The sequence below is a fragment of the Chionomys nivalis genome, chromosome 9 (assembly GCF_950005125.1).
Source record: "Chionomys nivalis chromosome 9, mChiNiv1.1, whole genome shotgun sequence".
NCBI lineage: Eukaryota > Metazoa > Chordata > Mammalia > Rodentia > Cricetidae > Chionomys > Chionomys nivalis.
In genome coordinates, this window is record NC_080094.1 from 8,503,087 (window position 1) to 8,529,368 (window position 26,282).

At 48.3% G+C, this 26,282-nt stretch overlaps 1 protein-coding gene across 1 annotated transcript; it reads left to right on the plus strand.

Annotated features, from left to right (window-relative positions):
* Positions 1 to 217: 217 nt before the first annotated feature.
* Znf217 (zinc finger protein 217) lies at positions 218 to 8,342 on the plus strand. Its single transcript, XM_057780099.1, has 4 exons — positions 218 to 1,632; positions 4,318 to 4,434; positions 5,076 to 6,578; positions 8,233 to 8,342. The coding sequence occupies exons 1-4, from the start codon at positions 246 to 248 to the stop codon at positions 8,340 to 8,342; spliced, it is 3,117 nt and encodes a 1,038-aa protein (XP_057636082.1). The 5' UTR covers positions 218 to 245.
* The last annotated feature ends 17,940 nt before the right edge of the window (positions 8,343 to 26,282 follow it).

The window sequence follows — 26,282 nt, forward strand, 5'->3', positions numbered from 1 at the left end:
ATGGAGACAAATAGAACTAGGGCCCTTGTGCTGACTAACGTCTGAGTCACAGGGCAGCCAGGAGACTTTGTTTGTGAAAGACCCGTTTTCATCACTGTGCTTTTCCCAAACTCCGGAATACACACTCCTCTCTGAACTGTAGTTAAAAGCCCAGGGCTCCTGGAGGTTTGCGTGACTTCTCACAAGTGGCCTTATTCTAACTCAGAGATCCCCAGCATTCGGCTGACCCCGAAGTGGCAGGCAACATGCCTACTCAATCGCTCCTCGTGTACATGGACGGGCCAGAAGTCATTAGCAGCTCTCTAGGCACCCAGATGGAGGTGGATGATGCTGTGTCCATCAAAGGGCCAGCTGTAGTCCCCTTCCGAGCCGCACAGGAGAGGAGCATGACCCCAGCTGAAGGGCACATGCCCCTGGACTGCATGTTCTGCAGCCAGGCCTTTTCCCATGCAGAAGACCTCAATCAACACGTGCTCCTGCAGCACCGGCCCACCCTCTGCGAGCCAGCCGTCCTGCGTGTGGAGGCTGAGTATCTAAGTCCTCTTGATAAGGGTCAGGTGCCGACAGAACCCCCGAAGGAGAAGAACTGCAAAGACAATGAAGAACTGAGCTGTGATGTTTGTGGGCAGACATTCCCAGGGGCCTTCGATGTTGAGAGCCATATGAAGAAACATAAAGACTCCTTCACATATGGGTGCAGCATGTGCGGGAGACGGTTTAAGGAGCCGTGGTTTCTGAAGAACCACATGCGGACACACAATGGCAAATCTGGCACCAGGAGCAAGTTACAGCAGGGCCTGGAGAGTCCTGTCACCATCAATGAAGTGGTTCAGGCACATGTGGCTGGGAACATCTCCACTCCCTACAAGATCTGCATGGTTTGTGGCTTCCTCTTCCCGAATAAGCAGAGCCTCATTGAGCACAGTAAGGTTCATGCCAAAGAAACCACCTCCAGTGCCAGTAACACAGCCCCTGATGCCCAACAAGAGGGACCCACATCCCCCAGAGAAGAGCTGCTGCAGTTTTTGAACTTGAGACCCAGATCCCACTCAGAGACTACAGTGAAGCCCATCACCTGTATACCTCAGCTTGACCCGTTCACCACCTATCAGGCATGGCAACTGGCCACCAAAGGAAAAGTGGCCATTGCCCAGGAAGAGGTGAAAGAGTCAGGCCAAGAAGGAAGCACGGACAATGACGATTCATGTTCAGAGAAAGAGGAACTTGGAGAAATTTGGATTGGGGGTAAGTCGGAAGGTTCTGCAAAGTCCAAAACAAATAGAAGCAGTTGTCCAGGTCTCTCACAAGACAGAGAGAAACCTAGACATGCCAACAGTGAAGTGCCTTCTGGGGATGGTGACCCCAAGTTGCCCAGCAGCAAGGAGAAGCCCACACACTGCTCTGAGTGCAGTAAAGCCTTCAGGACCTACCACCAGCTTGTCCTGCACTCCAGAGTGCACAAGAAGGATAGGAGGGCTGATGCCCCATCGCCCACCATGTCTGTGGATGGAAGACAGCCTGGGACTTGCTCCCCAGACCTCGCTAGCACGCTGGAAGACAGTGGGGCCGTGGACCGAGAAGGGGGCTCTGAAGATGGGTCTGAGGATGGGCTCCCTGAAGGGCTCCATTTGGGTGAGTACTACTCTGCTGCCTTGCAGGCAGTGCTGCCAGGGAGCGTGGGAGCCAGACTGGAATCATCCTTCCGTCTAGTCGTTAGCATCTCGGCCCTTCTTTCCTGTCACTGTTTACTGGGTGGAAGTAAAGGCTGTCCAAATGGTTTTGTAGTTAGTGCACCAGTGGGTAGAGACTGGGAATGCTGCTTGCCTCCTCCTGCACTGGAATGAACGCGTCTAACAGTGACCTGGTGCAGGACACTGGGCGTTCTGGGACTGAGACCCAGCACTTTGTCCCAGTTCCCGGCATTCCTGTTCTTAACTTGTAAGACCAGGACTGTCTGTCAAGACCCATGTTCATGTGGGTTTAGATGGGTTTCTAGTGGTCCTAGAAGGAGCAGGGGTGGGTGGGGATGGTGGGGGGAGGGGAACTTCCAAACCAGTCAGCTAGTCCTGCTGTGGACTCAGCTGCTGCATTCTGGTCACCTTGGTGTTGGTGAGGCCAGTGTTCATGAGTGAGCTTCCAGAGTGGCCTCTAGGTGAAATCCATGCATGTCGACCCACTTCAGGCCTGCTCTATGAATTTGGTGTGTTTTAATGGTGTTTATAGAAACAACCAGTTGTCCAGGTTCTCAAGATTGTGAGCCTAGAGCCAAGGAGTCCATCCACCTGTGTCTCATCCTGCTGCCCACCCACACTTGAATCATTGTCACTGAATGGGGCTCTGCTGCTCAAAGTAGTTCATACCCCTGATGTGTGTGGGGAGCATGGTCCACAGGTTAATGACAACGCTTGAGATGTGTTTGTGGCACTGTGTGGTGTGTTGGCAGTCTATATGAGACCAGGTGAGTCAGACAGTTAGACTAGACCTGTGCCTTTGAACCAGTACCCCATTCCTTTTCTGGCTACTGCTAGGCTTGACAGATGACAGATACTTAGTTAACTGAGTTTCCAGAGTCAGTGGAAACCTAGTAAGCATGGTCCCATTCCTCAGTCCTTAGAAACCTACAGTACACATGGTGTCCGTGACATCGTAAGAATGACCTCATAGATAGTTGCTATAGCCACAGTACTGGAGATGCCCGCCCTCATGTTTCCAGAGAAAGAAGTCTACCAGCCATTAGAGTTGGTGGGAAACTCCATGGGGGTCCTAAGGGGGTGACTCCCTGGCCTGACTGCCACAAGTGGGAGTGCCAGGGTCTGGCTGTGGTTCCTGTGACCCATTCACTACACATTCATTGCCCAACCTTTCCTTATGATTTCCGTGTTTGCAAAATCGGCTTATCCACCTCTGGCACTCCTTCCTTCCTAGGATGAGTCCAACATTAGTTGTAAATGCTTGCAACCCTATACAGAACAGCAGCGTCCCAGTCAAGCTCTGGGCTAGAAAGCAGGCCCAGATGCCTGTGTGTTAGAGGTGTTTCCTACCTAGCCTTTTACATGTGCTGTAACAAAGCCTACATGTAGCCTGACAGCTGCGAGCCTAGCTGTAAATGCAGTGGGACTGTAAGGGCACCAGTCACTGTGCTGTTGTACAGTCTGCTTTAGGTTATTTTCAAGAGGTTCTAAAAGAAGCTGATGAATTTTCAAAGCCTCTGGTACCATGTTAGGCCAGGTGTTGTGTTTTATGGGTCCCCTTCCCTAGTAGGGATCCGGTATAATGGAGATGGCATAGGCCAGGTGTATGGATCAGCTGCCTTTGCAAATTAGTAAGAAGGCAGCATGTGGCAGAGCAGGGAAGAGGCCTGTAATTGGAAATCAGTTCTAAGGCAGAATGACTAGTTTAAATATCCCTTTTTGAACTGCTGCACCTGTGATCTACCACTGCCTATGTCATGGCCCGATGGCTAGACTTAAGATGGCTGTGGTGGGTCCTTTATACTCACTGCTAGAGCTGGCAGAGAAGGCCATGGTGGGTCATTTATGCCTACCTGCTATAAATGGCAGAAACTCACTAAGGGAGTCTTTGAGAGAAAAAAGCCTCAGCCCGGTTTTGGCTGGCCCATTTCCAGTGAGTCCCTCACACAGGCAGTTCAGCCTTGCCTTTGGAATTGTCTCAGCCAGGTCTCTTCTCCTGAGATTGCTTGGAAACCATAAACTCCACCTTCCCAAACTTGGCTAAATTTTGACTTTCCTAGGTGGTTGCCCAAAACCAAGCCAGGGGTTGCTGTTGAAGTTATTTTGTGTTTGCCGCCCTCTAGTGGTAATTTTTTTAATCTCAAGCTGTATTCTGCTGATGGATGGGAAGTTTTATATTGCCTCCAAATAAAATGGTTGTTTCTGAGTAAGGGGGTTTCTCTGGCTAGTGGGTACATCCACCTTCAAGCATGAACCGGGTTTCATCTATTAAATGGTCATTTTGGAACACAAAGAGCAAAAGTGTGGTGCTGGGTGTGGTGGCACACACCTTTAATCCCAGCAGTAGGGAGGCAGGCAGGTAGGTGGGTTTCTGAGTCCCAACCTAGTCAGGGCTGAATAGTGAAACCTTGTCTCCAAAACAAAACAAAAGCACATAGCATAAGACATGAAACATTGCCTTATGACATTTGGTATGTTATTTTTAGCCTTTGAAACTTCTACTCAGAACTAAAATAAAAAATTATTTCATGGTTTCCCCAACTGCTTTGTCAGGAACACTGAAGTCTGCACGCCTGAATTATGTGCTTCGTCTGACTTACCCAAATATTTTTGTTTCTACTTTAAGATAAAAATGATGATGGAGGAAAAGCAAAGCCCCCCCCGTCCTCGAGAGAGTGTAGTTACTGTGGCAAGTTTTTCCGTTCAAACTATTACCTCAATATTCATCTCAGAACGCATACAGGTAAAGGACTTGTTTCTTAAAGCATGTGTTAGCTAAAGCGATTATGTGCTGTTGTGTGGTTCAGATGGTTTAAGTGTGCGCTGTTTGCCACTGTTGCCATGTCCTTTAACAGGGCAACAACTTGACAGCGGCTCCTGTTCTCATGGTTTATGGCTGCCATATTCTCTCATCTTAAGGCAAACATGCAATAATTTTAATGTCACACTCTTTCTTAATCTGCTTTATAGTTTTGGAATGAAGCAAGGGTGTATTTGTTGCTGTTTGGATGTAGGTGCAGCTATAGTGGGGCTAGGAAGTTAGCCTGTCTCGAGGCTTTGGAGTATTGGTTAGTTCTCTGCTCATGAGCTAGTAAGTCATGAGCTTGCCTCGAGCCTTGGGAGCACTGGTTAATTCTTAGTGCTCCCATTTCTGTAGCTGGAAAAGTGCACAGACTCTGCCACCAGGCAGCAGCGAAGGTCAGGTCATTTAAAGCGTGCAGTAAGTTTTTTCGGGGAAAGGCAGGTTTAAGTAAGTGTGCAGCGCACTGGGGTGCTGAGATGGCCTAGATAAGAAGATTGGCAGATAGCTTGTCTAGCTTGTAGAGCTGTTTTTGGCGCCTTTCCTAAACGTCATGCATGATACAGTGGAATATCTCGTTGTAGGTGAGAAGCCGTACAAATGTGAGTTCTGTGAGTATGCCGCAGCCCAGAAGACCTCTCTGCGGTACCACCTGGAGAGACATCACAAGGACAAGCAGCTGGTGGATGCTGCGGCCGAGGCTAAAAGTGAGGGCCGGAGCCAGGAGACGCAGGAAGCATTACGAACCGCTGACAGTGCGCACACCAAAAATTTGAAACGATTTCTTGATGGTGCCAAAGATGTTAAGGGCAGCCCGCCTGCCAAGCAGCTTAAGGAGACGCCTTCTGTCTTCCAGAGTGTTCTCTCACCAGCACACAAGGATACTCAGGATTTCCATAAAAATGCAGCTGACGACGGCGAGAAAGTGCGAAAGAGTCCTGCCCCTGCTTATCTGGACGTGCCGAAAAGGAGAGCAGCTGGCGAACCTCAGGCCAGTGGCCCTGCCTGTAAACTCGAAGCGGGTGGGCCCCTGGCCTGGGAAGCTAGCCGTAGGGAGAAGATGGAGTGGGAGGCCGAAGGCAGGTACAAGCCCGGTGCTGACTGCCAGGACAGGCCTTTGAATCTGTCCCTTGGGGCACTCCATTCCTCTCCTGCTATCTCTCTGAGCAAGTGTCTCATTCCCAGCACCGCCTGCCCCTTTTGTACCTTTAAGACCTTTTATCCGGAAGTTCTGTTGATGCACCAGAGACTGGAGCACAGGTACTACCCTGACACCCACAAGAACTGCAGTAGCAAGTCAGTGCTGAGGAGCCGGCGGACAGGCTGTCCTCCTGCCCTGCTGGGCAAAGATGTGCCTCCCTTATCTGGCCTGCACAAGCCCAAGGTCAAGCCTGCCTTCTCATCACAGGCCAAGTCCCTGCACCCAGAAAAGGTCCGGCAGGGCACTTCGGGACCAAGCAAAGCTCCCCAGACATCAGGGCCAGACAACAGCACTTTAGCCCCAAGTAACCTGAAGTCACACAGGCCACAGCCTACTGGGGGCCTCGGGGCCACCAGGCAGCAGCAGTCAGAGCTGTTTCCCAAAGGTGGCATCTCTGCTGCTATGGATAAGGTGAAAAGACCCGAGCCGAAGCTCAAGGCCCTGCCAGCTGCCCCATCTCAGTCCCCACTCGGCAGTAGTAATGGCAACGGTTCCATGGAGTATCCCATGAAGGTTGATAGCCCATGGGCTCCTCAAGGGAGAGACTACTACTGCCATCGGAATGCAGGCAGTGCCACAGCAGAGTTCAGTGAGCCACTTTCCAAAAGACTCAAATCAAGTGTGGTGGCCCTGGATACAGAACATCCTGGGCCCAACGGGAGAAGGGGCTTTGAGCTGCGCAAGTACCCTGTGGTCAGGAACATCACCTCGCTGTTACCAGAACCTGTGTGTCCATCGTCTGTCCTGTCCCCCAAAGCCTGTTTCCTGAGCCCCGGGGAGGTGGAGTCGCCCAGTGTGTTGACCATGCAGAAGCCCTACAGCGCCTCTGGACCTCTGTATACCTGTGGGCCTGTGGGACACACAGGCACCAGCCCAGCCCTCGAAGGTACTACCACAGGCACTGGGTTGGCGCTGAGTTTAGGGGCTCAGGTGCAAGCAAGTATTCCTCCATACCCTCCCAGCATGCAGCAGTGAATTATGGGCCTTCAGAGCTTAACTTTGCAGGAGTGTCTTGAGTTTCTTTTAAGGAAATGATGTAGAATAAAACAATAAAAACAAACTAAAAGTAGTTCCTTTCCTCGCTGTTGAAGTCCAGGTACTAGCTAGCTGGGCATGGTGGTACATGACTGTCATCCCAGCATTGGGTGATCGAGGCATTTGATTTAAAGCCTGGCTATATAGACTGTTCCCAAGAAAAATCTAAACATGACTGCCACTGCGAGAGACCCTGCTTAGGTCCTTTGTCACAACTCTATTCTCCTTTCTACAAGACATGGCCAACACTGTACCCACTGTGGTGGGGTTTGGGGTTCTTCTGTGTTGTTGTGCTAGAGACTGACCGGTACATTTACTGTCTGCTGTTGGGTCTGTTGAGGGTGTCTTGTATGTAGTGGTCATCTTGTGTATGTCCTCGGCGTTCCCATGGGAACTGCTTTCCTTGCTGTGTTTTATGGAGCTTCCTGGTGCTTTCCAGTGCTTGGAGGAAGGTAAACCACCTGTCTCCATTGCAGACCTGTCTAAATCGTGGTGTTGTGGGTTTGTGCTGCTCCAAAGAGACAGCCACAGTCAAACCTTTTAGGATTGGAGTGATATCAGGGCAGAGTGTTGGCCTGGGAGGAGAGACGGTTTAATTTTGATTTGTATGTAAAGCCCTGAGAACCGCTCTGCAGACACAAGTGTTTTCATCGATGGCAGTCGATTGTGCCAATGCTGTGCTGAAGTGGTAATGTGTGGCATTTGTGGGTGTAGGCTATCTGACCCAGGGCCTTTTGTGTGCTGTTGGCAAACATACCAACTGACCTCCATCCCTACCCCTGAAGCAGTAGTTTTTCTACATGTGGATTTAGGTGTCCAATATTTCATGGTCTTTCAACAGAAGTGCTTAACCTCTTTCCTGTTTTGCAGAGTTTTGATTTATGATAAGCGTACTCTTAAGTACCTTGTTTTTGCTTGCTTGTGTGTGATGTGTGTAGACGCTTGAGTTGGTTCTCTTCCACTACATTCAGGTCTCCAGTCTTATGTGGCAAGTGCCTTAACCGAACCAACTTGTTGATTGATGCCCAGTTTAAGTAAGTGTGTGTGCTTGATTGCTTGCCTGCCTGCCTGCCTGCCTACCTGCCTATCTGCCTACCTACCTACCTATTTTTCGAGACAGGCTCTCGCTATGTAGCCCTAGCTGTCCTGGAACTCACTGTGTAGACCAGGCTAGCCTCAGTCTTCTAGACAGCCCTCCTGCTCTACCTCTAAGTGCTGGGACTAAGGGTGAATGCCACCAGGCCTGGCATTTCTTTTTAAGAGAAGGTCTGCTTTTGTAGCCCTGACTGGCCTTGAACTCACTTTGTAAGCTAGGCTGTCTGCCTGTCTCTGTCTCTGCCTCAGCCTCTGGGATAAAGGCGTGCACCACTGTTGCCCCTTCTTAGTCTCTTGTGACTGTTATTGTAGAAACATGACCGGACCACCTGCTTCATAGACAGACCTGCACCTCCTGTCGTGTTGCTGGTCCTGGCCTCTGAGTGACCTCATCCTTTCTCTTCAATTAGGAAAGAGGCCTGTGTCGTATCAGCACCTGTCCAATAGCATGCTTCAGAAGAGAGGCTATGAGAACTGTATTGGAAATACACATTACCGACCAAATGACAAAAAAACTTGATTTCCGATTTTTTGGAAAAAAGGTGAGTGTTACCTATCTTTATTGTATTGGTTAATTTTCTTCTTAAAAAATTAATGATTATTATTTTTAAATGATGTATGTTGATTGTGTGCTGGGGGTGCGAGTAGAGCGTCTTTGTTTTCTCTTCCCATACATGAGATACTCAGATCGGCAGGCTCGGCACCCAGTGCCTGCACCAGATGAGCCATCTAAGTGGCCCCAGTTCTGCTTTTTAAAACTATTTTAAAGTTTACAATACTCAGGGACCGAGAGTGTCTTGCCGTAGTTAAATAGTCACGGTAGCCCATGTAGTAGTTGAATATTTCCATGTAGTGGGTATCTGATGAATTGTACTGTAAGCCTCACTGCAGCCAGGCGGTTAGGTTAGCTTAGGTCTCCATGGGCCACACCCCAACTCCTGCTGCTCGGAAAGGAAGCTGAATTGGGATGCTGCACACACAGTCCATGGCTGCCCTCCTTCAACCCAGTGACCAAGGGTTACAATAGGCCTGCTGGAGATAGACAGGTCTTGGACCTGAGGCTGGGAGGCACATACTCGGAGCCAGTGTGAGAAGACAGGCTTCACAGAGTCCCACCTCTGCCTAGCATTGTGGTGGGTCTATACAGAGCTGAAGCTGCACCTGCTTTCTTGGTTTAGAACCAATTCAGAATATTCAGAGTCCTTAATCTGTTCCAGGAAAGGAACTGGGGACCGGCAAGCAGAGGTGTGTTTGGGCTTAACAAGTCAGCCTTGTATGAGTGGCAACTTCCTGAGCTCAGGGAGGCCTTGTTAGCCAGCACTGCATGGCTGTCCGTTCAGATGTCACAGCCTTAGGCTTAAGCCTTATTGAGCACTGCAGTTAAATAGCTAGGCTTCTGGACAGAGGCAGCGGTCTCTCTGGTGAGTTCCATAAGGCCATTCTGTGTGCACGTGGATGGAACCAGCCGGGATGCAGAGATGAGAAGATGCTCCAGCGTCGGGAATAGGGCCCAGGGTAACCCTTCAGAGGGTGTGGTGTGGCAGTTGTGGCTGCCAGATGAATGCTGGGTTCTGGCTCTTGGTGTAATTATCTCATCCCTCCGGGTCGTCCACAAACAGGATTTAGTCTCTAGCTGTGTAGGTGGTGAAGTTGGGGCGTAAGAGGAATCCTTTGCACTTTTAGGTTCCCCTAGTCGATTCATGTGTGCTTTAAAAATATTACTCTTATTTTTTCATTATTTTTATTTGCATCGGTGCTTTACCTGCATGTTTGTGCGAGGGTGTCAGATGTTAGAACTACAGACAGTTGTGGGTGCTGGGAATTTAACCCGGGTTCTCTGGAAGAACAGTCAGTGTGTTCTTAGCCGCTGAACCGTCTCCAGCCCTGAAGTACGATGCTTATGTGTATTTCTGTGAGTGAATGTCCTGTGAGTGCAAATGCTCTTGACTTTTAAAAGAGGATGTTTGATCCTTTGGAGCTGGAACTTATAGGCAGTTGTGAGCTGCCTGACGTGGGTCTTCCTTTGGAATTATAGAGCCATTTCTCCAGCTCATTCCATACGATCAATCCTTCAACAATGTGCTTTTTCTTAATTCCTTTCAACCCTTTCCCCTTAGGTCTCGCTGGATGCAGTACATACTTTCCACGGAATCACAAGTTGGTCCATCTTGTGAGAGCTACTGAACAAGCCGTGACTGTGCTGGACAGAGACTCTGGAGCAGAGAAGGAACACTACATTCTCTAAAGTTCTGTTAACTTTTGTACCAAATAGCAATAAAAACTAGTGGGAGCAGTTGGGCTGTACACAAATGGGGACTGCAAATCTATTTTGTCCCTAAATATTTTTTTACAGAATTGACCAAATAAGTTTTTGCATACTTGAGCGCTGCTGAAATGAAATCATTTGGGGGTGGGGTGGGGTGGGGACCGTTGGAAAGCTCGCACCTCAGGTAACTGTAAATACCTATGTTGTAAACTTGCTTTAAGTACTGTGTGTTTCCTTGTGGAGCTCAATGATTTGAGCAGTTTCTGCTTCTTTCTGCTTTTTCATTTAAACATGTTTTAAAGCAAATCTGCTTGCCCTGTATGATGCTGAGTCCTCCACAATCTATTGTTTGTCTTAACAAACTTGCTGATGGAAGTATTGACAGTCTGGAGATGCGCTGTGCGTCTGAGGTCAGCAGGACTGAACCTTGCACCTTTAGTCAGCTGCTGTCAGCTATTCAGCGAGGAAGATACCGTTGTCTTTGTGTGTGTACAGGTTCTGGAACCCCAGCATCCTGCCTGGGGGTGGCCTGTGGTGCTTCTGAGCGAATGTGCCTACAGAGAAACTACCACTCTGTAGAGTGGCCGACATTGAGTGGACGAGCCAAGCTCCGTGGGGAGCTACCTCGGTTCTTCATTTCTGCTGTAAGATTCAGTTTCTTAGAGACTTGTCTTGAGTTAAGTCTAAATAAATATGCCAAATTTCCTTGTGTGAATTGCATGCTGGGAAGCAATTTTAAAGGGAGTGAGAGGTTTGGGGAAATTTTTTAGTTTGTGTCTGGAGTCTTGGTGTGTCTGGTGTGAAGTGGGAACTCCGAATACCTGGAGTCTGGGTGGAGCTGCTGGCTGAGCCTCCTGGGAGGCAGGGTGAGAAAAGCTGCCTTAGTAACCCTTGTCTCCATGTTTTTTTGTTTTACAGTCAGGGTGATTTCCTCAGTGCACAGGCAGCTTGGGATTGAGGGGCGACAGCCACCAGCTGGCTCACTCGGCATTTTAAACTTGAGTTCCTTTGATGCCTTGAGTTTAGTCAACAATTCTTGGGTTTAGCAAACCCAAAATATTTTATTAAGAAACTGTTTGAAAAGTAAATTTGCACTGCTTGTTTTTCTTGCCCCACCCCTCTTGTTAGGACAAAAGGGCGAAGAGCGCCAAGAACCCAACGTCTCCCCGCTTTGACAGTGAAACATGGGGGTCCTGTGCTGGGATACCCTGGTTGAGATGTGTCTGCTCTGGCAGAGAGTGCTTTTTGTATCAGGAACATGTACACTAGGCCCTGTTCCCGTCCACAAGCTGAGCCATATGTACATAATCTAGACTGCTTTCTTAGGTCCTGCACTTTGAGGGTGAACACATTTGCAAGATGATTGACAGAATCTTTGCCTAAATCCAGCGAGTGTGCAGGAAACTCGCAGAGATGGTGAATGTGAATCTTGGGAGGGGGAGCAAAATTAAGCCTGCATTAAAAAAAAAAAAATCACCAAATCTATTGGAAAGCACGTCACTGTGTTTAAGGCTGAAATTCTGGGGGCTTTCAGATTTTTCTAGTTACATTTTCTGAATGCATAAAAATTGCAGGTTTTTGTTTGTGTTTGAACAGCCCTTTGTACTTCACAGTCTGTTCTTGCCATCAGTATTAACTCTTGATACTACTGGCTTCCTGTGTCTTTCCTGTGAGACAACAGTACATGTGATAGAGGTACAATTCGTTGGATTTTTGTTAATGTATTTATTTCATTCCGGTTTGATTTAATTGTTGATACTTAAGTTGTCAGACCGTAGACATGCTTTATTTATGATATATTTCAGCTTAAAGTTATGTATGTTGTTATATGTGGATGTAAATATAGATTTGGTGTTTCACAGTTCTGGTGTTCTGGTTTTTATTGTGTTCTTGGCTCTTGCTGTGTGTGTGTAAACTTTCTAAGAGTTAGCTTTTCCTCCCCCATGAGCCCTGAAAGGAGAAACTGACCTGCACTCATCACTAGGCTTAGCTGCAGATGTCCTTACCCACTCACCACCTTGCTGGTCTCAGGCTCTGGTTCCTTTTTTAAATTTAACTTTGCCTTGTTTTGCTGGAGTTCGAGGCCAGCCTGGTCTACAGAGTGAGTTGCAGGACAAGCTCCATAGCTACTGGGGAACCCTGTCTTGAAAAATAAACTTTCGCTTGTTTTATTGACTTAAAAAGTCAACTTTTGTGTGTGCCCATGGACCTCAGAAGAGGGTGCTGCATCCCCTGGAACTGGAGTTAGGAGTGGTCATGAAGCCACCACATAGGTGCTGAGTACTAAACCCTGTCCTGCCAGAGCAGCCCGCACTCTTAACTCCTGGACCAACTCTCCACTTTTTTTTTTTCTTTTGGTTTTTAGAGACAGGGTTTCTCTGTAGCTTTGGAGCCTGTCCTGGAACTAGCTCTCGGTCAGGTGTTGAGTACCCGGGTGCCTTTTATACAAGGAAGACAATCTTCAGGACCTGGGAACCTGCATGTCGGGTGACGAGTGCCTGCCTGAGTGCCTTTTACACCCAAGTTGTAGCTTTCTTTGTATTATTATTGTTGTTGTTGTTTTTATTTTCTGTGGGGATGAGGGTTTGGTCTTTCAGCCCCCTTCTTGGATTTTGAGTCAGGCTCCGTCCACTGTATATAGCCCAGGCCCATCAGACTGAGCATGTGCCTAAGTCCGGCTTTAAACTTGCTCTCTTTCCATTGCTTCCCACATCCTGGGATTACCTGCCCAGGTTTGCGTGGGTTGTTGGGAAGCAAACCTCAGCCATAATTTAATCTCTGAACTATGTGAATGTGCATCTCTAGCAGATAAAGACTTACATGTTTATTGTATGTGTGTGTACCGTGTGTGTGTGCTGCTCAAGGCAGTCAAGAGGGCATGGGACACCCCAGAACCGGAGTGAAGGATGGTTGTGAGCTACCATGTGCGTGCTAGGAGTTGAAGCTGAGTCCTGCGGGGCCAGCCCTCCAGCCCCTGCAGTACCAGCTGTTTCTTACTGCCAGCCTCTGCCAGTCCATGAATTTTGTGGCTTTTCAAAAATATCTTCTGATATTGAGCCAAAGGAGCCTGGAGTTACATTGGTAAGTCAGCATCTCTCCTGTGTGGTGCGATGCCAGTTAGCGTGAGGTTTGGTTCTTTCAGCTTGGGGTTTATTGCTCTTGTCTCTGACCAGTTAAACCTTAAGGTGGGTTTAGGTTTAGTTTTTCTGGAGTAAGGGTGAATCCCTTGTGCTGTTTCTAGCCCGCGGGGATACCAGGCCGAATGGTGAATTAGGACGAGTAGAATGACATCATTATAGTCACCCTACCTTTCCGCTTAAGTTCTCAGTAGCCATCATCAAAGCTGTGAGTGTGGAAAGGGTCTTTTTATGAAAGTTGCATGGGGCTGGTGAGATGGGTCATGGACAAAGCCACTTCCTGCCAAGCTTGAACCCATATGGCGGGAGGAAAGAACCAACGCCTGCAAGTTGGTCTCTAGCTTCAACAAACACATACTTTTGGACCAGTAAGATCGTTCAGTGGTAAAAGCATTTGCGCTCCAAACGATTACCCGAGTTCAGTCCCTGAAACACATGTATACTCACACAGTCATGTAAAATAAATACAACTAATAAATAAAAAATGTAATGGAGTATTTAAAAAAATTCCGTCTATTGAAACTATAAAGGGGGCCCTGTGAGTGGGGGCTGGGAACTCGGGCCTGTAATCCCAGCGCTGGGGAGGCTGAAGCAGGATTGGGAATTGAGTCTCTTTCTGGTTACTCAAGGAAAGCCTGTCTAAGTAACAAAAGCAGGACCCCCAAACTTGCTTCGTGACTCAAATATAGACTAAATCAAAGACTAAATTCCTGGCTGCTGCCTCCAGACCTAGCAGCCCCTTGGCCTTCTGGGTCACTACCCAGGAACAAGGAACAAGGGTGTTGTGTGTGTGTGTGTGTGTTAAGCACCTGGCCGTGCTGAAGCCCAGTGTCTCCTGGTGGCCCAGGGTTTGTTGAGAGTGCTTGGCATCAGTCTTACTGTGACCAGATCTGATTTCATCTTGGGTTCTTTGTATTATTATAAAGTTAAAAAACATTAAAAGTATTTGTGTGTCTTTCTGTGGACACTCACAGGGGCCAGAAAAGGACCTCAGATCACTGGAGTAATAGGAGGTTGTCATCTGACCCCTGTGGGTGCAAGTGCTCACGATGGTCAGCCCTTTCCTTTCATTTGTAATTATGCGTTATGTTTATGTGAACACACTACCCATGGGGGCCAAGGGCCCTGGGTCCTTAGAGGCACAGCTGGGATCTGCCCGAGGTGGCTGCTGGCAACTGAACCTCCGGTCCTCTGGAAAAGAAGTTAGTATTCATAACCACTGAGCCGGTTTTCCAGCCCTCACATTCTTACAGGTTTGTGCGTGCCTGCAGGTGCCACAGGCCAGAGCATCTTCCATATGATCTAAAGGGTTGAGCTTTAGTGAGAAACGGAGGTCAGGCCTCATTGGGTGGCAGCAGGAGGGCTCGAGCTCCTGCGGAACACGAAAGTATATATATATATATATATATATATATATATATATATATATATATTTTTTTTTTTTTTTTGGTTTTTCGAGACAGGGTTTCTCTGTGGCTTTGGAGCCTGTCCTGGAACTAGCTCTTGTAGACCAGGCTGGTCTCGAACTCACAGAGATCCACCTGCCTCTGCCTCCCAAGTGCTGGGATTAAAGGCATGCGCCACCACCGCCTGGCCATATATATATTTTTTTAAGGGTGTGGATCACATACCTTAGTGAACTGTGCTGCTCTTGTCCATTCATGTTCTAGAATCTGACTTTTCGTACTCATCTGAGCACCCAGGTTCTGGGTGACACTAACATCATGGCTTACTACTTCAGTTTACTGCTGTTACTCACGGGACCGCTTATGGAGCCCTGTATATTTCTTTTGAAGCTGTTCATCTAAAGCAGCCCCAGAATAGCAAAGTCGTTAGAAATGCAGATTGTCAGGTTTCACCAGACCTGTTGGGTCAGGCACCGTGGGTGGGTGGGGCGGCGTCCAGATCCTTTCCTGAAGGGACTGTGGGGATCCCTCCTGAGGACGAGGACAGCTGTGGAACAGTGAGCTGGGGAGGATAGGAATCCCTCTCCAGACACGCTCTTCTAGCTGGACATGAGGTATAACTGTCCTGCTCGCATGTCCTGGGGGCTGGGATTACAGGTGTGTGCCAGCACGTTAGATTTTTCTTGATTTTTGAGAGGTGCTTTCTTGGAAAATACTAATTGAATGCTGGAGTAAACTCATGGGTGGCTCCCCCTAGGATCCAAAGACAGAGAGATAGGACCATATCCCTCAAAGCTGTGGAGGGTCACCACCAGGTGACTCCTGTATAAACAGTGAAGACCATTCCTTGTTCTCAGCTTTACTGTTCAACGTTACTACCTGGGGCAAGTTCTCAAAGATCTATGTGTTTGAGCCAGTTGGAGGGTTAGTTTAACGTTCATGATCCAGGGAGGTACTTTCCACTCCATACATAATGTGGTCATGACATTGGAATAAAAGGGCCCTTAATGCAGTGTGGTCACGGCATTGGTGTAAGAGGGTGCAGGTGCTTTTTGGTACACCAGAGACCCAATTTAACTTTAAAAAGAATGAATCATGCTGAGGATTGTCAGGGTGCTCATCTGGTATTGGGGAATCCCGCGTGTATCCCTCCCTAGCACCGCAGAAACTAGCATGGTGGTGCATACCTACGATCTCTGTGTTTGCCTCGTCCACCACGGCCCCAGCAATGGATCCAGCTCAGGCAGTGAGGCAGTGAAGCAGTGAGGCGCCAAATGGACACAGAAAAGAAGTTGGCGATTGGGTGGGCTGGGCTGGGCTAGAGAAACACCACCACCACCACCACCACCACCAGGGGGACGCTTAATGCAAACAGCTGTAGAAGGAGGCGGGGCTTATGCTGTGCCGCTGCTTCAAGGAGACAGTAGCTCATCTTTGTAGGGTTGTAGAGGGATAGGCCATGCTGGCCTTGAACTCACATGGCCATAAACATCCCGGGAGGAAGAGGGGCTACAGTGGACATTTCCAACACAGGTCAGCATTTCCCTCAGACCCGAGGAAGGCTTTGCCATCCCTCTGACGGTGTCCTTGACACCTGGTGCCCCATGCCACCAGCACACACTCTCAGGACTTAACTCAGGGCTCTGTCTGCTTTGGACACGTGTTGGAAGCAGAGCGGGGAGGATTAGAAGTTGCAGATGGTATTGCTACTGCTGTCTTCTCTACTTGGGGTCTGAATTGGGATGTCTCTGCTTTGTGCTGCGCAAAGTGGATATGGGGTAAGTGGGTTCCAGATTAAAGTAAGGTGTTCTGGGGGTGGGGGTGGTGGCTCAGGTCTGTAATCCCAGTATGTGGGAGGTGGAGGCAGGGGAATTGGAAGTTTAAGCCTGGTTTGTCTCAAAAACAAACCAGTCGCCCATCACCACCAACCCCAGTATGTCACCCTGAAGAGGAAAGTGAGGGCATTCTAGGATGAGACTGGTCCTGATGTGAGAGAGTGAAAGTTGAGCCTGGGGGCTGGAGAGATGGCTCAGAGGTTAAGAGCACTGGCTGCTCTTCCAAAGGTCCTGAGTTCAATTCCCAGCAACCACATGGTGGTTCACAACCATCTGTAATGGGATCTGGTGCCCTCTTCTGGCCTGCAGGCATATACACAGACAGAATATTGTATACATAATAAATAAGTAAATATTGGGCTGGAGAAATGGCTCAGTGGTTAAGAGCACTGACTGCTCTTCCAGAGGTCCTGAGTTCAATTCCCAGCAACCACATGGTGGCTCACAGCCATCTATAATGAGACCCAGCGCCCCCTTCTGGCATTCAGGCACACATGGAAGGAATGTTGTACACATAATAAATAAATAAAAAAAAATGTTAAAAAAAAAAGTTGAGCCTGTCTCTTTCTCTTCCACCATGCCTTCCGGGATCCCTGTCTCACTTGTAACTGTCAACATCTTTAAAAGATGATTCCAGGGTTTCGTTCCCAGTAGCTCACAGCCGCTCACAAATTGATGCCCTTTCACCTCTGAGGGCCCCTGGACTCGAGTGGGTCACATAAGCTTCAGCAGGCTCACACACATGTGTGTAAGTAATAAATCTTAAGACATGACCTTGCATTACCCCTGGCCTCATGGCACCATCACTGACCACACTAGTCACATCTGGATTAACACGCTTTCATGCACTAAACCTTTTCATTTCTTTTTATTTATTTATTTTTTTTTTGGTTTTTTCGAGACAGGGTTTCTCTGTGGTTTTGGAGCCTGTCCTGGAATTAGCTCTGTAGACCAGGCTGGTCTCGAACTCACAGAGATCCGCCTGCCTCTGCCTCCCGAGTGCTGGGATTAAAGGCGTGCGCCACCACCGCCCGGCTCTCATTTCTTTTTAAAAGATTTATTTATTCTGGAATCACAGAAATGGCTCAGTGGTTAAGAGCACTTTGTTGCTCTTCCTGAGGGTCAGTTCCAGCACCCTCATGGTGGCTCACAATCATCTGTAACTTTGGTTCCAGGTGATCCAACTCCTCCTTTCTGACTTCTGAGGGCACTGGGTATGCATGTATGTGCAGGCAAAACGCCCGAGCACATAAAGAATAAATCTAAGAAAAAAAGATGTATGTGCATGTGTTTTGTTCATATGTATAACTGCACCTGTGTATCCGGTCCTGGAAGAGGCTGGAAGAGCAAGTGCCCTGGCTGTCCAGGATCTCGCTCTCGTTTACCAGGCTGGCCTTGAACTCAGAGCTCCACCTAGGATCAAAGGCATGCGCCACCATCACGTGGCATCAGTTGAGATCTTATTCTGTTCGAATTTGAAACGCGCAAGTCTTACAATTATGATGTAGTGATGCGTTAATTTTCTTATATGTCTGAAATTCTTGGTAATACGAATCTCATAACCTTAAGAACTGGCAAAAAAAAAAATCTTTCAGCCCAAGTGGACATGGTGGCGCTGGCAGCAGGTACATGGCAGTATGGGTGCTCTTGGTGGAGGAGCTCAGACCTCAAGGTGGCCGGAGTTTTGCTGGAGCTTTGGGTTTTCTTGAAGATACACAGTTGCTCTGGCAGCTGATCCTGCCCTTGAGTAGCGAGTGTTTTTCACAGCCCCTACCATCCTGACGAAATTGCTCTCAATAAAAAGACCAAGTCAGATATGCAAATGGTTAAATCATCAACAGCATCGATAATGGAAAACAAGGGTCTGGGCTCACCTTCACAGCCCTTCCTCCTGATGGGATGACTGGGTGCGTCCCTGCATTTGTGATGGTGGCTAGCTCTTGCTTTTCAAATTCTCTCCATCCAAGGGCCTGTAGCCCCAGCACTTGGGGTTGTGGTAGAAGGAGACAGGAGGACCAGGAGTTCAAGATCAAGAGTTGACTACAAGAATATCTTTGAAGCCAGCCTGAGCTACATGACCTCCCCCCGCCCACCGCAGTTTCATGAAACCAATCCCCATTCTCACAAAAAACAAAAACAAAACAAACCACAATGCAAAGCTGTAGCTTCATTGGTAGAGTTCTTGGCTGGCAGGCAAGCCCTGGTTTCATTCTCAGAACCATGCACACTGGGCATGGAGGTGTGCGGTATGGGGTTATGCCCCCCGAGGTAGACTGCCATCAAGCTGAGTTTGGCTCAGCCCAACAAAACTGCGTTTTTTTAGGGGTCAAATCCACTGCATAGGCATTATAGCTGCTTCCCCCTCCTGGGTGCTGGGATTCTAGGCGAGCCAAGCTGCTAAAATTCCTTCCCTCTGGGAAAATTCCTTCCTCTCCACTCCTTAGGTCTCAATGACAAACCAAAGTGCCGCGCCACCAAAGTTCACTCCGGGGGTGAGTGGTCACCAGCAGGAGTGTGAATGGCCCGAAAACTGGAAGGTCTTTACACAGTAGGGATGATGGCTCCCCCCAGAGACCGTAGAGGAGCCCCATCCTCAATGCTTCTGCACCTCTATACTCCAACTTTTCCCAGCCCCCGTCTCCCCCTTTCCCATACAATTAGAGCAGAATTAATTGCATTCACCTGGTTGGGCAGGGTGGCTTATATACACAGCTGAGGGTGCCATGATCCTCCCTGCTCCATCCTTCCAGGAGGAGATGTCTACAGCCAACACACCCAGGTCTGACGGTCCAGAAGCCGAGACCCGAAATCAAGGTCCGTCTGGGCTACAGAGCTGAGACTTTGTCTCAGAAACAAGAGTGAGCTGGATGGCCCAGCGCTTAAGAGTCCTTGCAGAGAGAGGAATTACTTGGGTTCGATTCCCAGCACCCACAGGGCAGCTCACAACCACCTGTGGCTTCAATCCCGGGGGCTCCAATGGCCTCATCTGGCCTTTGTAGATACTAGGCAGGCAGTAGTGCACAGACAAATACACAGACAAAACACACATACACGTATGAGCTAGAAAAACTTAAATTATTTTCTGTTAAGGCAGTTATTTTAAAAACACAAATTACATTAAAAAATTTATTGGGGGGTGGTGGTGTCAGGGTGTGTAAGAAGCCAGAGGAGAGCCCGGGGGAGGCGGTTCTCTCCCATAAGCGCACCAATGCTCTCAGCCACCGAGCTATCAGTCTGTCAGCCCGTCAAGCTGGGCCTCTTTTTTTTGTAGGTTTTTGAGACAGGGTTTCTCTGTGTAGCCCTGGCTGTCCGGGAGCTTACTCTGTAGACCAGGCTGGCCTTGAACTCACAGAGATCCGCAGACTCTGCCTCCCAAGTGCTGGGATTAAAGGTGTGTGCCACCACCAGTGGCTCAGCTCAAGGGGGTTCTTAAGCCATCTACAAAAACTGAATTTGGCCAGAGTTTCGGTCCAGCTCTAGGGAATCTGATGCCTCTGGCTCCTGTTAGTACTTGGGCTCATGCAGACACACCTATATATTATTAAAAATAGTAAAAGCAAACTTAAAAAGCAAAACAAAAAAACCGAATTATAGCAAGTGTTTCCTGAACTCGTGTGTGTACTCAGCAGCCTCTGTGCTCTTGTGTGTTTAACATGTGTTTCTTTGCTTACTGTTGTAAATGGGAATACCATGTGGTGTGTGGTGTGTGTGTGTGTGTGTGTGTGTGTGTGGCATCGCACACTGGAGGTCAGAGGGCAACTTTGTGGAGTCGGTTTTCTCCTTTGACTTTTATGTGTGCTCTGGGGGTCCAACTCAGGTTGTCAGGCGTGTGAGGCAAGCTTTTTACTGAGCCATCCCGCTGGCTTTTCATTTTCATATGTCAATTTCATCGCTAGAGAGCGTATGGGGCCCGTTGTTACGTGGTATGCATTAGTAAACTGACACCTTGGGTCAAAATATGATTTCAGCAATGAAGTTAAGATACACCAAAGGGAAGGCTGCATCCAATTAGGTTGCTCGCTTCTCTCACTGGAGAATTCTGGAAGGTCAGGTAGCCGTAGCTTTTGGTTGTGTTAAAGCAGGTTAGGGCAACTTCCTGACTTGGTGTAGCAGAGAAGCTCCGCCTTCTATTCCTGGTATGAGCAATGCAGCTTTTGGCCACACGGGGGCAGCGTTCGCTAAGGGGAGAGAACCGGTTGCAAGTTGGAGACAAAGGCCGGAAGAGCAGCCAAGATGAGCTGGCCCTATTATTTCTACCAGGTTCAGGAAATTAATCACCACTCCTGGGCTGTCGGTGAAAGGATACAGACCAGGCATGGGCCGAGACTGTCAAAGCCAAGGTTCCGATCTGAAGCTGGAGAGGAAGGGCTCACGCAGACCCTCACTGTGGAGGACACTGCACAGTCCCGGCCCTGGGATGCCCTGGAAACTTGGTCACAGCCAGAGGACTCTGCTTCTCTGATGTGATTGCTGATTTCAAAAAGAATCAAAGAAAGACTTAATTTTGTGTGGGGTAGTGGTTTACAGATTTCCATAATTCATTGACATTCTTGCCGTCACAGGACACCATGTTTTGATGTCGCCAGATGAAGAAGGTTATTAAATATAGTATCAAAATTAAATCAACTTGTAAGTATTAACCATTCATGAAAGGAACAAGGCATCCTAGGAAACGTCATTAAACAGCAGAAGATAAAAAAGCCAAGCCGGGGAGAAGTGGTGAAAGACCCCGGGTGTGGGGATTGACAGGTGCCAGCCCTGGGGCAGAGACTCACAAACCACGCAGGGGAGGAGTTCGACCTCTAGTAGCTGGGAGAAGGGGTATTTAAGGGAAGAAATCACAACCCAATAATCAAAAGTGGGTAGGGAGGGCGTCATTGGAAAATTCCGAAAATACCAGTGATCATTGAAAATTCAAAAAATACCAGTGATAATCACAAGATTATCCCTGTTTCTCAAGATTATTCTCAAGATTACAATCTAACTTTATCTTCAGCTAGTTCCTGAAACAGAGTCACCAAACCGGCTAATCCTAGATTTTTGACTCTTCTCTTCCTGCTAGAGGGGTCTGGATTTATCCGGGTCTTTCAATGGCTTAGTTGGCAGAACTCTTGCAGAGGACCTGAGTTCGGTTCCTCCCAGCTTGGGAAGCTCACAGCCACCCATAAAACTACAGCTCCAGGGAATCCAATGCCCATTTTTGGCCTCGAGAGGCACCTGAACTCATGTGTACCTATCTACACACATGCAGACACATGATTTAAAAAAATAATAATAGGCCGGGCGATGGTGGCGCACGCCTTTAATCCCAGCACTCGGGAGGCAGAGGCAGGCGGATCTCTGTGAGTTTGAGACCAGCCTGGTCTACAGAGCTAGTTCCAGGACAGGCTCCAAAGCCACAGAGAAACCCTGTCTCGAGAAAAAAAAAAAAATAATAATGATAAATCTAAAAAAGTAGTGGGCCAGACAGTGGTGCACACCTGTAAGCCAAGCGCTCGAAGGCCCAGGCAGGCGGATCTCTTGAGTTTAGGGCTAACCTGATCTACAGAGCCAGTCCCAGAACAGCCAGGGCTACACAGAGAAACCATGTCTCGAAATCATATCCATACTTAGATAATAAAGCGTGGCTGCATGTAAACACATAGCTCCACTTAGAGAGGTCACATCTGATTCTAAGCTCTGAGATTTGTTTTTGTTTTTTGTTTTTTAATACAGGATCTCTCTGTGTAACAGTCCTGGCTGTCCTGGAACTAACTTTGTAGATCAGGCTGGCCTCAAATTCACATTAAAACAGAGTCAGAGCCGGGCGGTGGTGGCGCACGCCTTTAATCCCAACACTCGGGAGGCAGAGGCAGGCGGATCTCTGTGAGTTCGAGGCCAGCCTGGTCTACAAAGGTAGTTCCAGGACAGGCTCCAAAGCTACAGAGAAACCCTGTTTCGAAAAACCAACAAAACAAAACAAAACAAAACAAAACAGAGTCAGGACTTACCCCAACCTCCTGTAACCCTGCCCCCCTGTCTACTTAGAGCAGTGGTGGCTCTTAAACCTCCTAATGCTTCCGCCCTAACGTTCCTCATGCTGTGGCGACCCCCAACCATAAAATGATTTTCCTTGTGACTTCATAACTGTAATTTTGCCATTCATAGGAATCATAATGTAAATACCTGTGTTTTACAATATAGTCTTAGGTGACCTCTGCGAAGGGGTCATTTGACCCGCCAAGGGGTCAGGACCCACAGGTTGGGAAATGCTGACTTAGAAGAAGATTGGACTGAAGGCAAGAGGATGCCTAACTTCCTTTTCTCTGGTATTATGTCCCAGAGACGATGCTCACTGACTGGTATCCAGGGAGGTGGTGGGCCCTGATTTCCTGGGTCAGATTGCTCATCTTTGCCCATTCTTGGGTGAAGGAATACGCCACACTCAAACTATATCTCAGTACTAGGAGGAGTGGGTCCCAAAGGAAATCCCAGAGTGCTGTTATTAAAAGATTAGAGGAAGCTGGAAAAATGGCTCCCTGATGAGGAGCACTTCCTGCTTCTGCAGAAGACCAAGGGCCCAGCTTCGGGGTCTGGCAGCTCACAACCACCTGCCTGCAGCTCCATCTGCAGCACATTCATGCTTTCTCCTGGCCTCTGCAGGCTCCTGCCTGCTCCTGCCTGCTCCTTCCTGCTCCTGCCTGCTCCTGCCTGCTCCTGCGCACACACCGACAGACCCACACAATTTATTTATTTAATTTTATTTTAAATATTTATTTATTTTGTATACACATGTATGCCTGCAGGCCAGAAGAGGGCACCAGACCTCATTACAGATGGTTGTGAGCCACCATACGGTTACTGGGAATTGAACTCAGGACCTTTGGAAGAGCAGACAACGCTCTTAACCACTGAGCCATCTCTCCAGCCCTCAAAGAGACAATTTAAAGAAAGCAGAGAAAGGGCTGGCTAGATGGTTCAGCAGGTAAAGATTCTTGTCTCAAAGCCTGGGAACATGAGTTTGGTCCATAGGCCCCGGATGGAGGAAAGAGAGAAAGGACTCGCACTCCCACTGCTCTCTGCTCTTCTGCACATGCGTGGCGCCCCTCCTCCATGCTAAGCATACAAAGGAAGTGAGTAAATGAGGGGCCACTGGAGAGCAGCTCTCCTCCACAGTTCTCTTTCTTGCAAAGGATCCAGCCATCTCCTGAGCGTCCAGTTGCTTCTCTGCAGAGGACAAGAAATCAGACACTCTTATTCACGGATACTGCCAGAGTCTGGCCACGTCCTCAGTTTTCTTCTCAGGGGGCCCTCAACTTAAAAGAGACTATGGTGGTGGGCGATCCTGGACTCCATGGGCTAAGAAGAAGCGAACAGAAAGTTGGGAGGGAGGCATGGGGAGTATGGGAGGAGCTGGAAGGAGTAGGAGGCAGTTTTGATCAAAACATATTGTGGACATGTATGATATTCTCAGTGAAAAAAGACAGAGAATGGGACTTGAAAGGGGACCTCGGCTTTTCAAAGGGAAACGTTGTTAGCAGTGGGACAGCACGCGGAAAGAAGGTTGGGGACATTGAAGCTGGGTGTGGTGGCCGGTGCCAATCCAGCCAGGGCTATTCATCAAAATGCTGTCTTAAAAGTGGGTAGAGGGGTGTAGCTCAATGGTAGAGTGCTTGCCTAGCATGCAGGAGGTCCCGAGTTAAACCCCAGTACTGCACAAGCTATGGCAGCACACCCAGCACTGGGAGATGAGAATTTCAAGGCCATTCTTGACTGCACAGCCTGGTCTACAGAAGACCAGGTCCCATCAAAGGAGGTGGGGAATGTGGCGGGTGGAAGCTAGTACCCTGCGGTTCCCTCAAATCACACAGCAAATACACAGCGATCTGTAGCCACCTTTAGTGGGCCATTAAGTTCCTGCTTGGTTACAAGGCTAGGAAATGCAATGGTTGTCTTTCACAACCACTAAAATCCAAGATTCCTTTACATTTATTTACTTATCATTTATTATTCTTCCTTCCTTCCTTCCTTCCTTCCTTCCTTCCTTCCTTCCTTCCTTCCTTCCTTCCTTCCTTTCAGTTTGAGACAGGGTTTCTCTGTAGCTTTGGAGTCTGTTCTGGAACTCACTCTGTAGACCAGGCTGGCCTCGAACTTATAGAGATCCCCCTGCTTCTGCCTCCTCAGTGCTGGAATTAAAGGCGTGTGTCACCACCCCTGATGGAGGTGGGTCTTGTATTAATCTGTTGCTTTCATTGGTTAATTAATAAAGAAACTGCCTAGGCCCACTTGATAGACCAACCCTTAGGTGGGTGGAGTAAACAGAACAGAAGGCTGGGAGAAAGAAGCCGAGTGAGGGAGTCACCATGATTCTCGTACTCCAGACAGACACAGGTTAAGATCTTTCCTGGTAAGCCAGCTCATGGTGCTACACAAAATATTAGAAATGGGTTAGATCAATATGTAAGAGCTAGCCAATAAGAGGCTGGAACTAATGGGCCAGGCAGTGATTAAAAGAATACAGTTTCCGTGTAATTATTTCGGGGCATAAGCTAGCCATGCGGGCGGCCGGGTGCCAGGGACGCAGCCCCGCCGCTCCCACTTCAACACACCCCCTGACTCTTTTTATTTTTATTTTATTTTTTTTAAAGCTATGTAATTCTCTGTGACCCTCAATTCACTATTGTCCAACAGGCTTCCCTGGAGTCTCTGCCTCTTGGCTGCTGGGACTAAGGGCTTTGTTTACCACTACAGCTTGTTCACGGTCCTTTAATGTCACAGAGAAGATTCTTTCCATTGCTGGTAGTTTGCCAAAATTTCCAACCACCACCACCAATGCTGCTGCTGCCACCGGTGCCACCACCACCAGAAACCTAGGACTCAAGTTGAGGCAAAGACAGCTACACTGGCCTGATGAGGTGGCTCACTGAGTGGAGGCGCTCGCTGCCAAGTCTAACTACCTAAGTTGGATCCCTGACACCACATGGTGGGAGGGGAGAGCTGATTTGTGCTAACTGCGCACACGTTCACGTGTGCTCTGTCCCAGCTTATGTCAGCCTTTTCCTCCTGCCTTAGTGAGGCCACATCACACGCCTTCACTGTATGTCCCGGAGAATGTCCTCTGTGATGTAGTCTGGTGGAACCTACAGGAAGTAGCTAGCTAGCACTCCACTGTGAGGCTCTGGTTGGCAGGGCTAAGCTGGGGATTTGCTCAGAACTCCTTGGCAGCAGCGCTTAGACTGGGCCTCAGAGGAAGACGTTAAGGAGACTTTTTCGTTTGTGTTTCCAGTCCTGGCCCAGCCACAGAAGAAGCAAGAAGTGACTGCCTCGCCAAATAAGGTACTCATCCACGTGGCTAACACAGATAAGAATAATGGGCTAATATAAGTTATAAAAGTTAATAAGAAGCCTGAGCTAACGGGCCAATCAGTTTATAACTAGTGTAGACCTCTGTGTGATTTTCTTGGGACTAAATGGCTGGGGAACCAGGTGGGACAGAAACCGCAGTCAACATTGTCTGTGAGGTTGGATCATCTCAGCTAACCACCTTGAAATTGTCCTGAGCAGTTTGTAGTTCAAATATGATCTTTGCATGCTGTTCGTCAATTTAATGGTATTACCACAATCCAGGTAGAATCATCATTATTGTGGGTCCCCATATCTTTTTGTAGACTTCAAAGAAGTCTGTTAGGAATGGTCACATTTTACTGCAGAAAACTTAAACATTTTGAATGTCATTTGCAGCAGATCTTGGAGAGGTTATAGGATCATAATCTATTTAATACATCTGGGGTACAGAAACTTAGTTCCTAGTTACCTACTTCAGACTGAAGCCTGAAA